At 36.2% G+C, this 23609-nt stretch overlaps 2 protein-coding genes across 2 annotated transcripts; both read left to right on the top strand.

The window, feature by feature from the left end:
* The first annotated feature begins 288 nt into the window (after positions 1-288).
* Positions 289-4534, top strand: LOC144444304 (juvenile hormone acid O-methyltransferase-like). The gene is made up of 4 exons (XM_078133717.1): positions 289-472; positions 2486-2802; positions 3770-3908; positions 4371-4534. The coding sequence occupies exons 1-4, from the start codon at positions 289-291 to the stop codon at positions 4532-4534; spliced, it is 804 nt and encodes a 267-aa protein (XP_077989843.1).
* A 14703-nt stretch (positions 4535-19237) lies between these two features.
* Positions 19238-21091, top strand: LOC144444303 (three-prime repair exonuclease 1-like). The gene is made up of 2 exons (XM_078133716.1): positions 19238-19288; positions 20414-21091. The coding sequence occupies exons 1-2, from the start codon at positions 19238-19240 to the stop codon at positions 21089-21091; spliced, it is 729 nt and encodes a 242-aa protein (XP_077989842.1).
* Positions 21092-23609: the final 2518 nt, after the last annotated feature.

Genomic DNA, 23609 nt, shown 5'->3' with positions numbered 1-23609 from the left:
CTCTCTCTCTCTCTCTCTCTCTCTCTCTCTCTCTCTCTCTCTCTCTCTCTCTCTCTCTACTATCTATCTATCAGAAATCAACTACTTTGAATATTCATTTCCTACTATATATTAATGGCAGAGGCGAAAGGTTAATATATTCATTCGTATTTACTTGACAAGTCATTTTTCACCTTACAGACTTCAGCCTATCTCTATTCATTGACAAACACGAATGGTGTACAAAGGTCGACGCACAGGTACGCCATATCATTTTACATGTAAATAACTATAATTAGTAAATTCAACATGAACGAGGTACACAGGGAAGATTATCTAAAAAACAGGCCACAGGTATGTAGGATGGGACTGGATTTGTCATCTTTATGGAAAGATGACTGGATAGACGGTGACAATGTCTTGGATATTGGATGTGGAACAGGGGAACTGGTCAAGCATATAGCAAGCCGTGATAATATACGGTGTGTCGTCGGTAAGTTATATCAAATCGGGTTTCTTTTTTTCCAAAAGTCTATGACAGCATATTGGTGGCTTCGTCGCTAATTATAAGTTCTTCTCGCTGTTTGTACGCTAAAGTGATATTCAATTTGTCACAACCTCAACAACAGCTTTGTTAAATTGTCTCTTCGTTTGATTTTGATTTGAAGTCGTAGCTAGGTAAGAGTTATATACATAGTCCTCGATGTAGTTCAGTCCCTTGTGTGATATACATTCAAATCGTTTACAAGATATATTATGTGTGAAAATCCTGGAATTCTGTTTGGAAATTGTTCATAGTAAATAACTTATAGTTATACTAGTTTTTTTTCTGATTAAAAAAGAGGAAAGTGTAAACATGTTATTGTAAATCAAATGCATACATGAAGGGTTGTACATAATACCAGTTTTGCATTCAAAGAATGAGTGTGACAGTCCAAGATGGCGACCGCCTGCACCCACAAGAAGTGATAGGCTGCCCTAGATTTATTTATTGAAAAAAGTTCGTAACTGTAGAGCATGCAGCGAAGAAGTGAATAGTAAATATGGAGGAGTGTGGGTGTCACTCTTTCATACGAAATGTCAAAGTGCATCAAGTGAACTCTATGAAGTTTTAACGTCTACTGACTTTGACAACACGATACACGGCTGGTATTGCAAAGGCTGCGACAAAGGATCATGATCAGCGAAGCTGTACGTAATGGATAACTTTCAGGTGCGACTGGAAAGTTTAGATCTGGTATACAGTATTTAAGAGAACTGGGAATTCCAGAGCTACAAAGAGTCAACATATAGAAGTGAAGTTGAACAACTAGTTTTTAATGTCACGGTAATACAGGGAACCCAAAAAAAATTAACCAGAACCGAACGAAGACATGGTAAACCAGGGTATGATTGAGATGGAAAATACAAGCGGGCTTTTAGCTGATATTGGGCTGGATGATTTAGATGTGACAGAGATGGCAATACTACCCACTGGCCTGAAGAAAACAACTAAAAGTAGATAACTACCTAGACTACGGTACTGAAGATTAAACTGAGAGATAGGAAAACAAAAATGCGTAAAATTTTTCTGAAAGCCAAAAACTTCTCGAAGTCATCAAACAAAGTATACAAGAATGTGAATATCTCGAACGCCCCAGAGCTTACTTCTAAACGACGTGAGATAGATAGAAAATTAATTAAGAGAGGAGCTTATAATTAGGAAAGAGACTATGTATGAGAGATTTTGACTACCCGTTCATAAATTGGGGTCGACTGACAGCAGAATCAACTAAAGGCCAGACATTTCTGGATACTACTATGGATTGCTTTCTCACTCAGCATTTGTCCTTGCCAACTAGGGATGACTCCATCCTCGACTTAGTATTGACCTCTGAATCCAACATGTTTGAAGAAGTGTGGGTCGCAGATCATTTAAGAAATAGTGGAAAGTAATTGTTAAAATATCCATTCCCGAGAACGTTTCGCAAACACCAAACTACAATAGAGCAGATTATACAGCAATGAAGAATTCACTACAACAAAAATATACTTGGATACAACATTCAAAGATTGTAGCACAGAACAATGTTGGAGCAGCTTTAACTCTATACTACATGAAGCAGTTAACAAGTTTACACCACTACAAAATATTAAGAAAATATTTGTTGAAGAAAGCAAATCAAGACTTCACGTTAAACGTCACATCATGTATATGTTTTTAAAATATAAATCACCCTGCATCATGGCTAGTCTGCTCATGTGTCTATTGTGTTTTGTGTACAATAACTAACTAATAGTATTTACAATAAAAACGTTTTTCCTGCAAATGTTGAACTACAAAGACGGACTTGGTCTGGGTTGCTTACATCTCTTTTAAGAGACTAAATGCATAGTAAAATTAGTTTGTATTGTACAATGTGGTTGGACTATATGAACATTTCCGTTTTTTTCACCATAAGTGACTTGGGTAAAAGTAAATGTAACGTCACCATTCCGTTTATTTCTTTATGTGTCCAATTTAAAGGTATTGATATTTCTGAGACTGCCATCGACATAGCAAATCACAACAATTCTGTGATGAACAAAACTCGATACGCCGTAGCCGATGCTACCAGACTACAGGAATCATGCATAGAGTTCAAAAACTCTTTCACAAAGGTCATATCGATGGGAGCGCTTCACTGGATCGAAGACATAAAACAAGTATTCAGAAAGGCTTACTGGTGTTTACGACCGTCTGGTTTATTCAACGCTTTATTCATGATGAAGGACCCGCAGGATACGTTCACCTCCGTGTACTATGAATGTTGTGACCTTCCGCGTTGGAAGGACTATCTTGAGGTATGAAAGATGCCGTATTGTCATTGTTAGTGGCACTCCCTTTATTCGAATTGTAAAAAGCGGCAATATATATCAAATATGAACAAGACATATTTTCATATATTCATATTTTTATTTGTGTACTGTGAATCTTGGTGTATTAATATCTTATTACAATAACTATAAATATGTCACTGCAGGATTAAAAACTTAAGGGATGACACATATACTCATATTGGCAACAGAAATATAAAGTATGATATCGATATTTCATAAAATGAGTGAATGACTGAAGCACTTTTTGTGATCACATGAATAGATAGTTGTGGTAAGATATGGTTTCACAATCAGACATTACTGTTAGAAATAACAAATTCTCCAAAAGGTGCTTCAACTCTGAGTTATCCTATCGGAAGCCCCCCCCCCCCCATTTGTATTCCAAATATTTGAGTACATATACTGCATTTGATTTTTATGATGAAAGTATAGATACCTCTAATAACAGAAATTACACTATAATATAACTACCTTAAACAAAGGAAGCGTGTTGTAAATGAACTATGACACCCCTCCTCCCTCCCCTTATAGGTTCTTTTGTCACTAAGGTGATGTGCTCTGTAGAGTGGGTCAATCTCTTGACATAGATAGAAGTACAAAATGTATGTAGTCAATAACTTTAAAACATGTGCCTCGAGGCAAATATTACTGTCATATAATTCTTTATCAGTACGAATGAATTTCCATGTGAAGAATTAAGGATTGCCACCGTAGACATGGTTAAATATATTTATAGAATTATGTATTTGATGGCTACAAGCATTATTCCACTTGATGTTATATAAAGCGAGATTAAGTTAAATATAATTATAAACCGTGATACCGATACGAAATGTCTACCGTTATCAAAATGGTAAGCTTAGATGTCTACATTTACATTGGTTTCAACGTCGATATACTCATAGAAGTTCTCTCATTTTTTTCAATACAGAACTTCAAACCCGGCTTATTCCCCTATCCTGGTTCGCTCCAAGATTTGAATGAAATGGTAAACGAAATTGGATTTAAAGTTGTTTCAAGTTCGAGGGAATCGCCGAAATTTAAGTTTGAGTCCGTTGCTGAACATAAAGGTGGGAAAATGAACTTCGATGTTTGCTTAAAGATGAAATTAGGAATATTGTTAAACATGTCAAAGCTGATCTTATTATAACCTACTAAATATGACTAGACCTGCAAGTACTCAAAACGGATTGTTTCTAAAGAGAGAAACATGGGACAATAAATTAATACAGATATATTTCGCTTAAAAACTTTATCATGATAGTACGCACAATGCATAGATAACAATTTGTAAATATATACATGCATGTGTGTATTCGCATATACACATACACTCATGCATGCATGCATACATCCATCCATCCATACACACACACACACACACACACACACACACATACATACATACATACATATATACATACATACATACATACATACATACATACATACATACATACATGCATACATACATACCTACAGAGACAGACAGACAGACAGACATATTTTTACTGCATCTGTATTTTTCACAGGTTTTTTAAAACCTCTTCTCGGACATCTCGATTATATACCATTTGAACTGCATGCCGAATTTATGGAAGATGCCTACCAACTATTCTGTTCTCTGGCACCAAAGGATGAAGCCGGAAAGCCTTACTGGTGGTATGAAGTGGTCTGCCTGAAAATTGAAAGATAAATAATTCTTTTCGAGTACACATTTCCTCCATTCATCTTCTGGACCATTCTTTTGATCCAAGCACACTTAACGTTTTGCTAAATCATATTTCCCATTCATTACAACTCATTAATATTGAAGTCGTGTGTGCTCTACGCAAGCTGATTTTAATTTCCTTTACTGCTATTGTCATTTAGAAGACACCTGTAATATTTGTACCTCAATTGAGAGATTTCTACGAATGATTAAATCATGAACACTAATAGAGGCTTCAGTACATTGTGTGCTTCTTGTGTAAAGATCAACCATGTATGCATGATTCAGCACACAGGTGACTTGGACATTCATTTCGCCCTCACCGGCCTTCCCTCTGAGTGAGAGAAGTTGACAGATGTGTGAGGGCGCCACGTCACAGCGTATCTTGCACAATAACAATAACAGACGACTGTGACTTTTCATGTCATAATTATCTATATATGGACATTAATAAACAGTCAAACAATTCCTGATTTCCATGGTAGTTAAAAATCAGGTCATCATTCAATGACAATGGAATTATCCAGTTTTTATCAATTTTAGGGTGGTCAAATAAATACAATAAGGGCAAGGAATAAAGGTGATGTGAATTGATTAGTGATATCATGAATCACAGTAATGACATTGACTATTTAAATTCAATTTCAATTCATTAAACTTCATACTCTTGACTCTAGTTGAGTTTATCTTTTAAAAAGTCTGTCTTTCATAGTGTATTCATTAAACATGGCTGGTTTTCCCAGTCGCCATTCATGTTTCACCATTTGACTAATCTAAACTATGCTCTCCTCACAAACCTATTATCGTCACATATACTTTAGACCATAATTTTCTCACGGTACCATATATCCAATGGTGTTATAAAGATTAAATATATCATTACTATATATGGCAACCAAAATGATATAAACTGAAAAAAAGGTTTCGGCAAAGTAAATAAAATACATGTATTCATTCCCAAAAATTGTTCTGTATGATCATAATATCAAAACAAGGTTACCTTTGTCGTGAGTTTAAACGTTTGCCATGTAATTAGATATCATTCCCCAATATTTTTTCTTCGTTAAGTTAACGGGTGACCTAAGGGGCCCTTGTCACTGAGTCGCTATATACTGTATAGTGTAACCACATTTTAAAAATAAATTATGAAAAAAAATAAAGAAGTATTGATGGGTCAAATTTTGTTCTTGTTCATTCATATTTACAACTGACACCTTATTTGAATATTATGGAATATATAATTCGTTTGTTTTGTAAACCGCCCTCCCTCCTTGGTTTTGCCTCAGAATTTAGTCATACAATGTTAGGGTGACTACATTATCATAGGGGAAATTTCTACCACAATGGCCATTTCGATATCCAAATCAACAGTCTTTGGTAAATCTGTCTTCAGGTAGAAATATCAAAATTATATATAACCTGGCAAAATTTGTCTACGAAGCATTTGTATTGAGGAAAGAAGCTTATATATATATATATATATATATATATATATATATATATATATATATATATATATATATATATATATATATATATATATATATATATATAATATATATATGACAACTAATTTGCATATGTTGGAATATATGATTAGTTTGTTTTGTAAACCGCCCTTCCTCCTTGGTTTTGTTAATATGTCACGGTGACATCAAATGTATTACATTATCTCTCTCTCTCTCTCTCTCTCTCTCTCTCTCTCTCTCTCTCTCTCTCTCTCTCTCTCTCTCTCTCTCTCTCTCTCTCTCTCTCTACTATCTATCTATCAGAAATCAACTACTTTGAATATTCATTTCCTACTATATATTAATGGCAGAGGCGAAAGGTTAATATATTCATTCGTATTTACTTGACAAGTCAAGTAAATCAGACTTCAGCCTATCTCTATTCATTGACAAACACGAATGGTGTACAAAGATCGACGCACAGGTACGCCATATCATTTTACATGTAAATAACTATAATTAGTAAATTCAACATGAACGAGGTACACAGGGAAGATTATCTAAAAAACAGGCCACAGGTATGTAGGATGGGACTGGATTTGTCATCTTTATGGAAAGATGACTGGATAGACGGTGACAATGTCTTGGATATTGGATGTGGAACAGGGGAACTGGTCAAGCATATAGCAAGCCGTGATAATATACGGTGTGTCGTCGGTAAGTTATATCAAATCGGGTTTCTTTTTTTTCCAAAAGTCTATGACAGCATATTGGTGGCTTCGTCGCTAATTATAAGTTCTTCTCGCTGTTTGTACACTAAAGTGATATTCAATTTGTCACAACCTCAACAACAGCTTTGTTAAATTGTCTCTTCGTTTGATTTTGATTTGAAGTCGTAGCTAGGTAAGAGTTATATACATAGTCCTCGATGTAGTTCAGTGCCTTGTGTGATATACATTCAAATCGTTTACAAGATATATTATGTGTGAAAATCCTGGAATTCTGTTTGGAAATTGTTCATAGTAAATAACTTATAGTTATACTAGTTTTTTTTTTCTGATTAAAAAAGAGGAAAGTGTAAACATGTTATTGTAAATCAAATGCATACATGAAGGGTTGTACATAATACCAGTTTTGCATTCAAAGAATGGGTGTGACAGTCCAAGATGGCGACCGCCTGCACCCACAAGAAGTGATAGGCTGCCCTAGATTTTTTTATTGAAAAAAGTTCGTAACTGTAGAGCATGCAGCGAAGAAGTGAATAGTAAATATGGAGGAGTGTGGGTGTCACTCTTTCATACGAAATGTCAAAGTGCATCAAGTGAACTCTGAAGTTTTAACGTCTACTGACTTTGACAACACGATACACGGCTGGTATTGCAAAGGCTGCGACAAAGGATCATGATCAGCGAAGCTGTACGTAATGGATAACTTTCAGGTGCGACTGGAAAGTTTAGATCTGGTATACAGTATTTAAGAGAACTGGGAATTCCAGAGCTACAAAGAGTCAACATATAGAAGTGAAGTTGAACAACTAGTTTTTAAAGTCACGGTAATACAGGGAACCCAAAAAAAATTAACCAGAACCGAACGAAGACATGGTAAACCAGGGTATGAGTGAGATGGAAAATACAAGCGGGCTTTTAGCTGATATTGGGCTGGATGATTTAGATGTGACAGAGATGGCAATACTACCCACTGGCCTGAAGAAAACAACTAAAAGTAGATAACTACCTAGACTACGGTACTGAAGATTAAACTGAGAGATAGGAAAACAAAAATGCGTAAAATTTTTCTGAAAGCCAAAAACTTCTCGAAGTCATCAAACAAAGTATACAAGAATGTGAATATCTCGAACGCCCCAGAGCTTACTTCTAAACGACGTGAGATAGATAGAAAATTAATTAAGAGAGGAGCTTATAATTAGGAAAGAGACTATGTATGAGAGATTTTGACTACCCGTTCATAAATTGGGGTCGACTGACAGCAGAATCAACTAAAGGCCAGACATTTCTGGATACTACTATGGATTGCTTTCTCACTCAGCATTTGTCCTTGCCAACTAGGGATGACTCCATCCTCGACTTAGTATTGACCTCTGAATCCAACATGTTTGAAGAAGTGTGGGTCGCAGATCATTTAAGAAATAGTGGAAAGTAATTGTTAAAATATCCATTCCCGAGAACGTTTCGCAAACACCAAACTACAATAGAGCAGATTATACAGCAATGAAGAATTCACTACAACAAAAATATACTTGGATACAACATTCAAAGATTGTAGCACAGAACAATGTTGGAGCAGCTTTAACTCTATACTACATGAAGCAGTTAACAAGTTTACACCACTACAAAATATTAAGAAAATATTTGTTGAAGAAAGCAAATCAAGACTTCACGTTAAACGTCACATCATGTATATGTTTTTAAAATATAAATCACCCTGCATCATGGCTAGTCTGCTCATGTGTCTATTGTGTTTTGTGTACAATAACTAACTAATAGTATTTACAATAAAAACGTTTTTCCTGCAAATGTTGAACTACAAAGACGGACTTGGTCTGGGTTGCTTACATCTCTTTTAAGAGACTAAATGCATAGTAAAGTTAGTTTAACATTTTAAAAATCCAAACTGCATTTGAATTTCCATGCATGTTTGCTCTTTCTGCTCATACGCTGACCTGGTAAGGCAAGTATTGTACAATGTGGTTGGACTATATGAACATTTCCGTTTTTTCACCATAAGTGACTTGGGTAAAGTAAATGTAACGTCACCATTCCGTTTATTTCTTTATGTGTCCAATTTAAAGGTATTGATATTTCTGAGACTGCCATCGACATAGCAAATCGCAACAATTCTGTGGTAAACAAAACTCGATACGTCGTAGCCGATGCTACCAGACTACAGGAATCCTGCATAGAGCTCAAAAACTCTTTCACAAAGGTCATATCGATAGTAGCTATTCACTGGATCGAAGACATTAAACAAGTATTCAGAAATGCTTACTGGTGTTTACGACCGTCTGGTTTATTCAACGCTTCATTCATGATGAAGGACCCACAGGATACGTTCACCTCGGTGTATTATGGATGTTGTGACCTTCCACGTTGGAAGGACTATCTTGAGGTATGAAAGATGCCGTATTGTCATTGTTAGTGGCACTCCCTTTATTCGAATTGTAAAAAGCGGCAATATATATCAAATATGAACAAGACATATTTTCATATATTCATATTTTTATTTGTGTACTGTGAATCTTGGTGTATTAATATCTTATTACAATAACTATAAGGTATGTCACTGCAGGATTAAAAACTTAAGGGATGACACATATACTCATATTGGTAACAGAAATATAAAGTATAATATCGACATTTCACAAAATGAGTGAATGACTGAAGCACCTTTTGTGATCACATGAATAGATAGTTATGGTAAGATATGGTTTCACAATCACACATTACTGTTAGAAATAACAAATTCTCCAAAAGGTGCTTCAACTCTGAGTTATCCTATTTTTTTCAATACAGAACTTCAAACCCGGCTTATTCCCCTACCCTGGTTCGCTACAAGATTTGAATGAAATGGTCAACGAAATTGGATTTAAAGTTCTTGCAAGTTGGAGGGAATGGCCGAAATTTAAGTTTGAGTCCGTTGCTGAACATAAAGGTGGGAAAATGAACTTCGATGTTTGCTTAAAGATGAAATTAGGAATATTATTAAACATGTCAAAGCTGAACTTATTATAACCTACTAAATATGACTAGACCTGCAAGTACTCAAAATAGATTGTTTCTAAAGCGAGAAACATGGGACAATAAATTAATACAGATGTATTTCGCTTAAAAACTTTATCATGATAGTAGGCACAATGCATAGATAACAATTTGTAAATATATACATGCATGTGTGTATTCGCACATACATACACTCATGTATGCATCAATACATCCATCCATCCATCCATCCATCCATCCATCCATACACACACACACACACACACACACATAAATACATACATACATACATACACACACATGCATACATACATACATACACACACACACACACATGCATACATACATACATATACATACATACGTGCGTACGTACATACATACATACATACATACATACATACACACACACACACACACACACACACACACAGACAGACAGACAGACAGACAGACATTATTTTATTGGATCTGTATTTTTCACAGGTTTTTTAAAACCTCTTCTCGGACATCTCGATTATATACCATTTGAACTGCATGCCGAATTTATGGAAGATGCGTACCAACTATTCTATTCTCTGGCACCAAAGGATGAAGCCGGAAAGCCTTACTGGTGGTATGAAGTGGTCTGCCTGAAAATTGAAAGATGAATAATTCTTTTCGAGCACACGTTTCCTCCATTCATCTTTTGGACCATTCTTTTGATCCAAGCACACTAAACGTTTTGCTAAATCATATTTCCCATTCATTACAACTCATTAATATTGAAGTCGTGTGTGCTCAAAGCAAGCTGATTTTAATTTACTTTACTGCTATTGTCAGTTTTAAGACACCTGCAATATGTGTACCTCAATTGAGAGATTTCTACGAATAATTAAATCATGAACACTAATAGAGGCTTCAGTACAGTGTGTACATAGTTAAAAATCAGGTCATCATTCATTGACAATGGAATTATCCAGTCTTTATCCATTTTAGGGTGGTCAAATAAATACAATAAGGGCAAGGAATAAAGGTGATGTGAATTGATTAGTGATATCATGAATCACAGTAATGACATTGACTCTTTAAATTCAATTTCACTTCATTAAACTTCATACTCTTGACTCTAGTTGAGTTTATCTTTTAAAAGTCTCTCTTTCATAGTGTATTCATAAAACATGGCTGGTTTTCCCAGTCGCCATGCATTCATGTTTCAACATTTGACTAATCTAAACTATGCTCTTCTCACAAACCTCTTATGGTCACACATAATTTAGACCGTAATTTTCTCACGGTACCATATATCCAATGGTGTTACAAAGACTCAAGATATCATTACTATGGCAACCAAAGTGATATAAACTGAAAAACATAAGGTTTCGGCAAAATCGCTACCATAAAAATACGTGTATTCGTATACACGTTTGTATGAATGAAGAATCATCCACCGCACTTCCAAAATATTGTCCCGTATGATAATAATATCAAAAAAGTTACCTTTGTCGTGGGTTTATCGTTAGTTGATCAGGTAATCAGATATTATTCTCCAATATTTTTCTCCGTTCAAGAAAGGAAAATATGAGTGACCTAAGGGGCACTTGTCATTGAGTCGCTATGGTGTTTTGCCACGTTTTGTAAAATCGATTATGAATAAAGAAGTATTGATGATCAAATTTTGTTATTGTTCATTCATATTTACAATTGACACCTAATTGGAATATTTTGGAATATATAATTTGTTTGTTTTGTAAATCGCCCTCCCTCCTTGGTTTTGCTAATACAATGTCATGGCAACGTCAAAGTTACATTATCTATCTCTCTCTCTAGATCTCCCCCCCCTCTCTCTCTCGCTCTCTCTCTCTCTCTCTCTCTCTCTCTCTCTCTCTCTCTCTCTCTCTCTCTCTCTCTCTCTCTCTCTCTCTCTCTCTCCTCACTGCCTGCCTGCCTCCCTCCCTCTCTCCCCTCTCTCTCTGTCCGTCTCTCTCTCTCTCTCTCTCTCTCTCTCTCTCTCTCTCTCTCTCTCTCTCTCTCTCTCTCTCTCTCTCTCTCTCTCTCTCTCTCAGATATCAACAACTGGACAAGTACACCTGGACAGAGGCGAAACAAGTACACCTGAAGGGTTAATATATTTATTCATTTTTACTTGATTTGTTTAGTTTTCACTTTAAAAGTTCAACCCATTCATTGACAAACGCAAACGGTGTGTAAAGGTCGACGTACACCATATCCTCCTACATGCAAATGACTAAGTAAATTCAACATGAACGAGGTACACAGGAAAGATTATCCAAGCAACAGGCAACATTTGGATAGGGCAACACAGCAGTTGTTGTCTTTATGGAATGATGACTGGATAGACGATGACAATGTCCTGGATATTGGATGTGGAACAGGGGAACTGGTCAAGCATATAGCAAGCCGTGATAATGTACGGTGTGTCGTCGGTAAGTTAATCAAATCGAGTCTCTTTTTCTCCAAAAGTCTATGACAGCATATTTGTGGTTTTGTCGGCAAGTATAAGTTCTTCTCGCTATTTATACATTAAAGTGATATTCATTCTGAGCTGTAGACTTTCTCGAAATCTAAACAACTGCTTTAATTAGCCTGATAAATTGTCTCTTACTTTGAGTTTGACTTCATAACTACACGTAAGCGTTATATAAACCGTTCTGTCTCTAGTTCAGTCCGATTGTGTGATATACATTCCAATCATGTATTTTGGAAATTGTACCTACTAGATAATTGATACTAAACGTCTTGTATATGTTTAAAGATAATCAATGCCTGCATCACGTCTAGTCTGCCCATGTGCCTGTTGTGTTTTTATGTATGTTTAATTTAATAAGTACAATAACGTTTGCACTTTCTGCTCATGCGCTGACCTGGTCAGGCCAGTACTGTACAATGTGGTTGGACTATCTGAACGTTTCCGTTTTTTTCACCATAAATGACTTGAGTAAAGTAAATGTAACATCACAATTCTGTTTATTTACTTATGTGTCTAATTTAAAGGTGTTGATATTTCTGAGGCTGCCATCGACATAGCACTGAATCGCAACAATTCTGTTCTAAACAAAACTCGATACGTCGTGACCGATGCTACCAGACTACAGGAAACATGTACAGAGTTCAAAAGCTCTTTCACAAAGGTCATATCGGTAGGAGCGCTTCACTGGATCGACGACATAAAGCAAGTATTCAGAATTATCTACTGGTGTTTACGTCCGTCTGGTTTATTCAACGCTGTATTCATGATAAATGACCCAAAGACTGTGTTCACAGCCGTGTACAATGGATGTTGTGAACTCCCGCGGTGGAAGAACTATCTTAAGGTATGAAGCATAGAAACAACTTATACAATGCATGTAGGTTGACTTGACGGTAAGGTTGTGTGCTCTGTATTGTAGGTCACTCTATTGATATTTATATAAGTACAAAATGTATGTAGTCAACGGTCTCAGGTAATATTTTTTAAAAATTGTGCCTCGAGACAAGTTTTACTGTCATATAATTCTTTATCAATAAGTATGAATTTCCATGTAAATAGTTAAAGATTGCCACCGTAGATATGGTTTAGAATTAGGTACTTGATTGCTACACACATTATTCCACTAGTTTGGTGTTATATAAAGCGAAATTAAGTTAAATACAATTATAAACAGTGACACCGATAGTAAATATCTACCGTTATCAAAATGGTAAGCTTAGCTGTCTACATTTACATTGGTTTCAATGTCGATATATTCATAGAAGTTCTCTCATTTTTTTTCAAATCAGAACTTCAAACCCGGCTTATTCCCCTATCCTTGTTCGCTACAAGATTTGAATGAAATGGTCACCGAAATTGGATTTAAAGTTGTTTCAAGTTCGAGGGAATCGCCGAAGTTGAAGTTTGAGTCGATTGTTGAACATAAAGGTGGGGAAGTGAATTTAGATGTTTGCTTACAGATGAAATTAAGAATATTGCTATCGGTGATAAAATAAACATATCAAAAGCTCTTCCAAAATATGACCTGGAGCGTTTCTACAGAGAGAAGACAAAATGAGACAAACAATAAGTGGCATATCTCTTTATCGACAAGGCGTAAAAAAAATTGTGTGGTTCCGATTACATTCAATTTTAAAATAGGTGGGTTAGGTAGACTTTTTATTTTATTTTATTTTATTTTATTTTATTATATATTTGTTTTCATGTGTGAGTGTCAAGTTCAGGTTTTCCATTGTTTTGCAAATGGTCTCTGTGTTGTTATGTCTTCCCATCAGATGTACATCCATTACAGATTAGAAGAATAGTTTTATATTGTCTTTTTAAGATGATGTAATTTTCCGCAACCATTATTTCTTGTGAGACACGATTTTCGCGATTTTATCTTTCTTTTTCTCGAATATACGTGAAAAACAGTTTAGGGTCGGCGTGAAAAATTAGGTGGGGTCGGGTAACCGGAACCAAACAACTTTTTTATTTGGCTTATGCTGTTTGTACAGATATATTTCACTTAAAATCTTTATCAAATAATTCCTCACTTATATAAAACATAAATCTGTCACATATTTTGTCATGGAATATATTTTTCAATAATTACAAGCAAACAATGTCAATCCTTTAATGCAAATTACCGTTTAATATTAGTATGCAGCAAGTGTTTCACAGAAGAAATACGTCTAGATATAGTTAACAGTATGCAGGATAGTAATATTATAGATATTGAATATGGCAAATATGACACACAGATTTCGCTTCAGAAATGACGTACCCTTTCTAAAGTATTGTTTGATAATAAGTAAGTCCTTAATATATGAAAACAACAACAAAAGCGTTTGTAAAATAATGAGCAAAAATAACAATCAATATTTCGCTTCAACACACAACCAGCACGTAGAATGTTATGGATAACCTACATTTTGTATTAGCCACAAAGCTATTAATCTGTCTGTCTGTCTGTCTGTCTGTCTGTCTGTCTGTCTGTCTGTCTGTCTGTCTGTCTGTCTGTCTGTCTGTCTGTCTGTCTGTCTGTTTGTCTGTCTGTCTGTCTGCAAGTCTTTTATCCGTCTCTCTGTCAGTTTGTCTATCTATCTATCTGTCTGTCTGTCTGTCTGTCTGTCTGTCTGTCTGTCTGTCTGTCTGTCTATCCGTCTGTTCGATATCCGTCCGTCTTTGTCTTTATTTTTTAAAGATGTTGGTGCATTCTAGTGTCTGAAAGTTAGAATCTATAGATAACAACAAACTCCGTTCATAGGAATACAAACTTGCATATTATTCAATGGGTACTTGTTCTTCTTCTTATTCTCAAACGGGATTTGAGAGTAACTGGAGTAATACTTGGCCGATAAATTTATATTATAATTTTACCAACCAGCCAACGATTAAATCAAGTGAGATTGAAACACGATCACGAGCAACCATTTATGATATATTATCTTAGAATGTCTATGTGACTAAATATACCTGTTTATACAGGGCCATTCCCTTGAAGCAACAGTGTTTTCTGACCATATACAGTGAGTCAACCAGGCGGACATAACGTGAACACTCCTTCCGCTTCATGCACTGATTGAGTGTGTATTTGAACGGGTGATTCGAAAGACCCACATAGTTCTGTAATTGTATGTGTCTACACGTACGCACCCACATGTTTTCGCACATACATACATACATACATACATACATACATACATACATACATACACACACACACACACACACACACACATACACACATACATACATACATACATACATACATACATACATACATACATACATACATACATACATATATCACTTGTTTTACTGGATCTGTATTTTGACAGGTTATGTAAAACCTCTTCTCGGACATCTCGATTATATACCATTTGAACTACATTCCGAATTTATGGAAGATGCGTATCAACTATTCTATTCTCTTGCACCAAAGGATGAAGACGGAAAGCCTTACTGGTGGTATGAAGTGGTCTGCATTAAACTTAAAAAATGAATTATTCTTCCTACTTTCAACTTCTGGACCATTCTTTTGATCCGGGCATACTAAATGTTTTATTATATTATATCATGCTACTATGTGCCATTCTGATTGGATAATAACTGTGGTAAAATCCCATTTTACCACGGCAGGCAGTGGTAAAATGGGCCCCTAAACTATAGTATATGAATAGTACATACAAGCTGAATGTGTTAGTTCTTATACCAATAAGTTAACACTTCCTCAGAGTAAAGGTATGTCAGGTATCCTGTACAATAGTTTGGATTACAGTAGTCCAAATAATTCCACTGATGACCTTGCGATCGAAAGCAACGATCGATCAGTGCCTTCAACATCACTGGCCATGGCTGATAAGGTACAAGTTCTCCCATGCAACGAGCCGTCTCCTGCTCTCGTTGAATCAAGCAACACCAATTTAACTTTTAACCATCAGTCAAGTGCGTCAGGATTATTTCAAAACTGTACATATTCAGGTTCAGTCAATGTTCAATTTATTAACCATTAAATTAAAGTAGACTGTGTAACGTCGCGTCTCTGGTTTACTGTTTCGAGCTTTCTCCGATTCAACTGATTCAACGCCGAGACATCTATTTTTAGCAGTGTACAAGATTGTATTGTTTTTATGTAAATATCCAAAATTGTTACTTTCTTTGACCTCTTGCCCCGTTTTCTTCCTTGCTAGTTTTCAACGCATTATGCATTATATCAGATGTAAATAAAGTAATTTATCAATGCAATGCAATGCAATGCAGTGTATGGTTTGTGTTCATGCAGTGTGTGTGTGTGTGTGACATGAACGTATACACTCATCAAAATATGCTCGTTCCCGACGATCTATTACCGACGATCTTTTCTGTACGTGCGAATTCGCCATTCCAGGCATATAAATAACCACAGAATCACATTTAGAAGAAATAGACACATATTTTGATATAATATAATAGCAATAACCCCCGCCGAAGGCGGGTATGCACGAGATTTTGGTACAATTCGCTCCATATAGCACTCGCCATTCGCCATGCTTTTCATGGATCTGTTTGGAGCCCAAAATACAAATACTTCTCAAGAATATCTTCAAATTATAAAATTAAAGAATTTTTGGTGTTATATTATAGTAAATGCATGGCAACAAAAAGTTTCAACTAAAGAGCTATTTGATTTGCCCTTACTACATACTGGATTTGTGTTCATATCACTACATATTGATTTGAAATTGATTCTGCTGTTTTCCAGTTTTGGCCAAACCAGAGCTGCCATTTCTTCCGTGACACTGCCAAATAAATCAGCTTAGTAATAAATATTCATGAGTAATGAAGTCCTGACAATCCATAAGTTCTGTACTCAAACATGTTCACTGTATTAAGTGTACGCATTTAACTCTGATTGGCAACTATTTATACTTATTCTCTGACTTATACCTGACTTGTCACTGTGAACGAATCCCAATGTTACTAAATATACCTGCTTATACAGGGCCATTCCCTTGAAGCAACAGTGGTTTTCTGACCACAGTGAGTAAACCAGGCGGGCTTAACGTGAAGTCCTTCTTACATGCACTGATTGAATGTGTATTTGAACGGGCGATTCGAAAGACCCGTGTCAAAGTTACTACTCATTCAACACCACTAGGACCACCAACATTTGAAGGAGTTAAATGGCATAAAGCAAGAACGAGGAAAGATTCACTGGAAATTGGAAATTTAATGTTGATGTACGAGCAACGCATTGAGTAGTAGTATGGGGTGCCATGAACAGGCTGTCCCGGAGTTCAGCAGTCCTGCGCCCAGAGAACACTTTGCTAAAAGGTCGTATACGTATTAGCATTCAGCCCAGGTTCAGTGCCTTGTAAAACCAAGAAAAGTATCATAAACATTTAATGTGAAGTAATACTTCAACAACAATCTATGAAATATTACACGCCCCTATGTGCCCAACTGGAATCTAGGCCAACAGCTGTAATATTGTCAATGTAGTATGTACAATGCATTTATTATAGATCTGTATAGCCATGCATGGATGTGGGAAGGACTACCTCCGTGATATGGTATAGGTAAAACGCTCTGACCTAGATACCTTGAACTGGCTACGTATGCGTACACTGACATGTGCATGTAACAGTCATGCGCAAAGGTGTACCAAATGATATGAATACCTGGAAAAACGTGTCATATGACAAACCTTACGAAGAAAACTGATAAACGAAGACCAGCTTCGTCGAAAGTCGCCTTTTGTCACACGGCCGTGTCCTTACATGACCTTCAAGAGTTTCCATATTGACTACAATGTCAAAATACTTTAATTGTCACATTAGCGCATGCTCAGAGTCTTCGATCGTGTGAAATCAAGCATAGGGTAATGAATAGAAATATACAGACGTAACTAAACACACCTACTCTAAAACAAAAAGTTCGGAATTGCCACTTTCTCAATAATTACAAATTTAGAACAACCAGTCTCTGGTCTAGCTGACCAATGTAGTTATAATTATGTTCAAGTTTGTTAAAATGTTTTTTATCAGATTGCTTTTGAAAATAAACAAAAATGAAACGAAAATGGAATGACAAATAAAGGAATCACAAAATTTCCAGGAATTTTACAGATATTATATTAGTACTATTTCTAGGGAATAAGTTACACGGTCACTGCATTTTCGTTTCACATACAAATCAAAATCGTTTATATCATGATTTTAACCGCATACTTACTATATATTCATTAATCTACTTGACATAATTACGACATGTACCCATACACACGGTACTTTTTCACTAACCCCCCCCCTCCCCCCTCGTTTGGAAGGATACATTGTGACAGTATTAATCACTTATTCTGATGACACTACCGCCGAGATTGTAAAGCTCGGATCCGTGTTCGTTCATAAAAGGCGGATCGTGACCCTGGTTATCCAGTACCGTGCTGAAAAGATACCCGGATATGTTAATAAGATGTGTCCGGGTGTCAGTTGGGTAAGGATCGTTTTTCCTTCTTACTGTATCTTCATTTTCGATTTATTAGTGATTATATGTATACAAATGCAATACTAATAATTAAATGATATATTTTAATTACTACAACTGATACCTAATCATATACGAAAATGTTTTGCTATTGTTTCACTGAGTAACATCATTCTTCGTATGTCGGTCTATATAGCTCTGTAGTACACGTTACACAGGGGGGAGGGGGGAGGGCTGTATGTTCACAGTCACGTAAATGTCCATTTGACAAACAGACATTCGACGCAAAAACGAAAGGGTAAACTGCAAAGAATTCGACTTTAAAGAAATCGATTTCTTCCACAACTCTCGGAATCCGATCACAGTGTCTGTTTGCACTCATACTATGTTACCTGGAATTACTGTGATGACGTCAGACAAAATAACCGTGGTTAAGACTGACGTCACATTGTTGTTTGAATAGATATAGCACAGTTGTTTCATTTATCACTCATGTGCACCAAGCTCGTAAAAGACGGACATACAAACATTGTTTCAAGTACTAGTATTTTACAGATTTGGAGGACTTCGAATTCATCTCACAATGTCTCTCAAGCGTGGAAATAGCGAGGAATCTGTCTACGAAGCATCACAGGTACGTACGGTATTTTAAAATTCAGAAATAGTAACAAAATTAGTAACAAAATTAAGTGTATTATGTATGTTGTCAAAAACAATGGAGAGTAATTGTACGCTCCCTTGGAGTTGAGGATCCCGGATCTTATGCTGAACTTGTGCCGATATAGGTCTGTGCCATGGGGTAACAATTGTACATAGTTATGGTCACGAAATTCATTATTAATAATGGAAGGTGCTTTATAAATATGCAGTATCATTATTATATTAAAACAATGAGAAAGCATACATTGCTTAATATGTATAGTTCATTTGACGACCTTTAAATAGTGAACCAAAAAATGGTCAATATTTTTACAAGTGCGCTCAGCAAAGAGAGGGACAGCAGAGAGAAAGCGAAAGGGGAGGCATGTGTGTTTGCTCGTACAGATAGAAAGACAAATTAACGTAAGCTTACTACAGAGAAAGAAAAGAGAAAGTGAAAGAGAGCATAAAGAAAATGTTTGGAATACCTTTTTTTTTTTTTTTTTTTATCTCATCGCCGGTTTAGTAATGCCATTTTAGAGTATTGAATTTGCCAAAACAATGATTAAGACTAACTGTATTAACAGTCTAGTATATAAACTATATACATTGCAATGGAATCAAATACAGTGGACTACTATAGATTTGGGTCGCTGAAGCTCTCAGTTGGGAGCTGTCTGCTGGCTTTGACTAGTCGCAAGGAGATTTTCAAAGGACGGGTTATATGGTGAACGCTGGACGGAAAAATTACATAATTATAGTGATAGGCATCGAATAGAACACGTTAGTCTAAGTAGAAGAACCTCGGACATGCGTAAAGTTCATTTGCTAGTAAGGCCTAATAAAAATGTGTAGGTCCGGTTACGCTCAATTTTAGAATAGGTGGGGTTGGTAGATTTTTTATTTTATTATATATATTTTGTGAGTGTCTAGTTCAGGTTTGCTATTGTTTTCCAAGGGAGAGGGAGAGAGAGAGAGTACATATATGTATACATATATATATTGGTATATGGATATATTTTAGCGGCTAGCATCGTCAAATTGTCAAGAACTCAGTTCAAAGTTTAAACCAATGAAATCCGAGAATGTTGAGATATCTTTTTTTTTACTTTATACACAGGACCCGCAGACAAAAATACAAAAACTTGACAACAGTGCAGAAAGAACTGAACGACCAAAGTCAAGTAAACGATTCGAAACTTTCATTTTCATGGATTTGGAAGCTACTGGCCTACCAGAAACTGACGGGTCTTGGCCAGATGTGACGGAAATTTCTATGATCGCCATCTCAAGAAAATCCCTGAAGGGAAACTCAGTGAAAGGTTCCGTACCAAGAATACGCGACAGACTATCATTGTGTTTATTGCCGGAGAAAGATGTCGATCCCGTCGCTGAAAAGATGACCGGGCTAAATAACCGGTCGCTACAGAACCATGGAAAGAAACCAATGGATTTAGACGTAGATGGCGCTTTGCGATATTTCCTCCGTCGTCAAGTTTCCCCGATGTGTATCGTGGCTCATGCGGGTGATCGGTTCGACTTTCCCGTCCTAAAGAATGAGTTGGAGAAAGTCGACAGTGTTTGGAATGGCGTGTACACCGTTGATAGTTTGAAGTTCTTTCAATACCATATGCCTAAACAGAATCGTTCACTTTCTGAACTCTGTAAAAGATTCTTGCAATTTGACATTAATCACGATGCTGAAGGTGACGTCATTGGGTTGATTAGACTTGTATCGTCCTGCACTTTTGCTGAAACTTTCCTAGATTGGGCTCACATGAATGCTTCAAAGTTTTGAAAGCTGAGAGCAAACTAGCAGATATGCCATAATGTAAGATTTAACTAAACAACCCAATAAAGATAAAAAAGAAGGCAAATGAACTCGAAATGGAGTATTAAAATTAAATAGAATTAATGTTATTGTGGAATTACATAATATTATTGAAAGTGCACCAGATTGTTGTCTTTAACCAATTTTAATCCAGGGTCTATGAATTATAATAATAATAATATAATAATGTTTTATCAACTGTGACACTGATTTAGGATATATACAGCGAGGCTGCACTGTGAATGGAACAATTCTAGTAGGAAAGCTTCAGAATTTCAAATGTTAGATTTTAAACCTACCTCAGACACGTCCGTTGAGCCTCAAAAGAACATTTGCGTCATCAGGAAGAACAGTCTAAAGCAACTGCAGATGATATTATATCACAAACCTCGGACCACTAAAAGACGTGGTCTGAGCACAAACTAACTGGTGGGGAGGGACGGACGCTACAACTGTATCATAACACGTCAGTAACCAAACTCTGTCTTGTAAACAGTGCAGATAGCTAGATTTTCTATCAGTTAAAATTGGTTAGAGTGATTCTTAAAACACCTCCTCTGTGTGGTAATTTTACACAGTGACAAGAACGGCAACTATATCTTCTTCTGATTATTAAAAGTCTGAAATACACCTTTTTCATACTAAAGGTTGATAGCCAGTATTGCCCAGAGAACAACTAATTATTTGTAAAAGGTTTCTTAAGTTTACTGCCATAATCTACCTGTACGGTGATTTTGAATTTTATAACCAGACGACAAATTTGAATGTACCAAGATCGAGGCTTCGTTGGATGACATTTCCTCACGAAATCGCGATGAAGTGACAGTTTGATTTTCTCTTCGATGTTTTGGTCGATTGTAATTTTTACACTATATTACAGTAACTGTAACGTTAGTTGTTTCATTGTAAGTACTACACGATGTAAAGTATTGTAAAAAATCTCCAACCACCATACATGTGTAGATAGTTTTTAATAATCTTGCATTATATATTGTCTGTTGCAGCTTTTTATGAATAAAAAAAATAAGTGTTCATACTATATGTAATGTTGGCTACTGTCATGATCCTGAATGAAAGTTGTTTGAGTATATCAGGCATGCATGTATTTGTGTTCTTTGCAAATTTCACTGACAAACACTGAATTAAGATCAATTGCAACGAAACATCACCACCACCACCACCACCACCACCACCACCACCACCACCACCGTTACCACCACCACCACCACCACCACCACCTCCACCACCATCACCACCACCACCACCACCGTTATCACCACCATCACCATCACCACCACCACCATCATCATCACCACCACCACCACCAACAACACCATCATCATCATCATCATCATCATCATCATCATCATCATTTCGTTTTAACTTATGTCCCAACTCATTCTAATTTCAAGGGGTATGCCGGGTAGATTGTCATCATGTCATTGCGCCCTAAATATTGGCCATATGTTCACACGACACAAGGTTAGAAGTGGATACGTATTGTTGGGCATGTATTCTGATGTGTTCATCCATCAAACGGTGTACTTCATTTGTACACACTTTTCTCCCCACCTTAACATTTTTTAGTATTTCATGCGCAGTTGAGATCATTGAATACCTGGAAAATAGGGGAATTCCCTAGTTGGTAGGTGGGCGTGACAAACAGTTCTAAGTACTGATACGAGAGTCCTTCATGATAAGACTAGATTAACCAAAATCATATCATGTTTTAAAATACCTTATGTATGTATACAACCTTTGTACCTTACAATAAGGTCACGTCACGTGGTGAAGTACATGTATATATGCCATGTCAATTTTAGGGGTAAACCATTTGATATAGAGAGAGGGGACGTGAGGAATTGGTCCTAAAAAATGTCGGCCACAATGACAGCAATTTTATTTTTTCAAAGTTATCTTTTTTGCCCACTAAGCTTAGAGGTAAAACGAATTTGTTTATAATTAGATATGTATCTGTTCAAATTTGACCAATGTCCCCGCGTCGCGAATTGAGCAAATTACTGACAATTCTAGTCCAGTATTGATCAATCAACATTTTTAACTGAACATCCCCCTCCTCTTCAATACCAAATGGTTTATCCCATATATTATCAGTCGACAAATAAGTCGGTCAAACCATAGACCCATTGTCAAACATTATCTATCTTTCGCTTAAAAATTTGCTAAATTGAAAGAGTGACGTCATACATTGTCTTGTGACGTGTACCAACAAAATAGACAGAATCAGAGCAAAGTTTTCCATATCTAATTAATCTGTAATAATTTCCTGGTATACAGTTACGCGGATCGACTATATTTAGAGCCGAGGTGTACCGACCTTAGACATAAAAGGCGTATATATAGTCCACACACTGTATTTCTGAATTGGTTCACAGAAGAAAAAGCTAGGTGGATACAGTACAACGCACGATATAGTACGGATATTTTTGTCAAGTAAGCTTATACACAGAGTACATTGCTGACT

Source organism: Glandiceps talaboti, chromosome 13, assembly GCF_964340395.1.
Source record: "Glandiceps talaboti chromosome 13, keGlaTala1.1, whole genome shotgun sequence".
NCBI lineage: Eukaryota > Metazoa > Hemichordata > Enteropneusta > Spengelidae > Glandiceps > Glandiceps talaboti.
The sequence above is the reverse complement of the archived record's forward strand: the minus strand, read 5'-3'. Positions and strand labels throughout refer to the sequence as shown.

Excerpts from the sequence above, each read along its gene's own strand:
- LOC144444304 (XM_078133717.1), top strand. The coding sequence starts at position 289 with ATGAACGAGGTACACAGGGAAGATTATCTAAAAAACAGGCCACAGGTA. Across the intron at positions 473-2,485 it reads TAATATACGGTGTGTCGTCG|GTATTGATATTTCTGAGACT; the intron begins GTAAGTTATATC and ends TCCAATTTAAAG. Across the intron at positions 3,909-4,370 it reads GTCCGTTGCTGAACATAAAG|GTTTTTTAAAACCTCTTCTC; the intron begins GTGGGAAAATGA and ends TATTTTTCACAG.
- LOC144444303 (XM_078133716.1), top strand. The coding sequence starts at position 19,238 with ATGTCTCTCAAGCGTGGAAATAGCGAGGAATCTGTCTACGAAGCATCA. Across the intron at positions 19,289-20,413 it reads CTGTCTACGAAGCATCACAG|GACCCGCAGACAAAAATACA; the intron begins GTACGTACGGTA and ends CTTTATACACAG.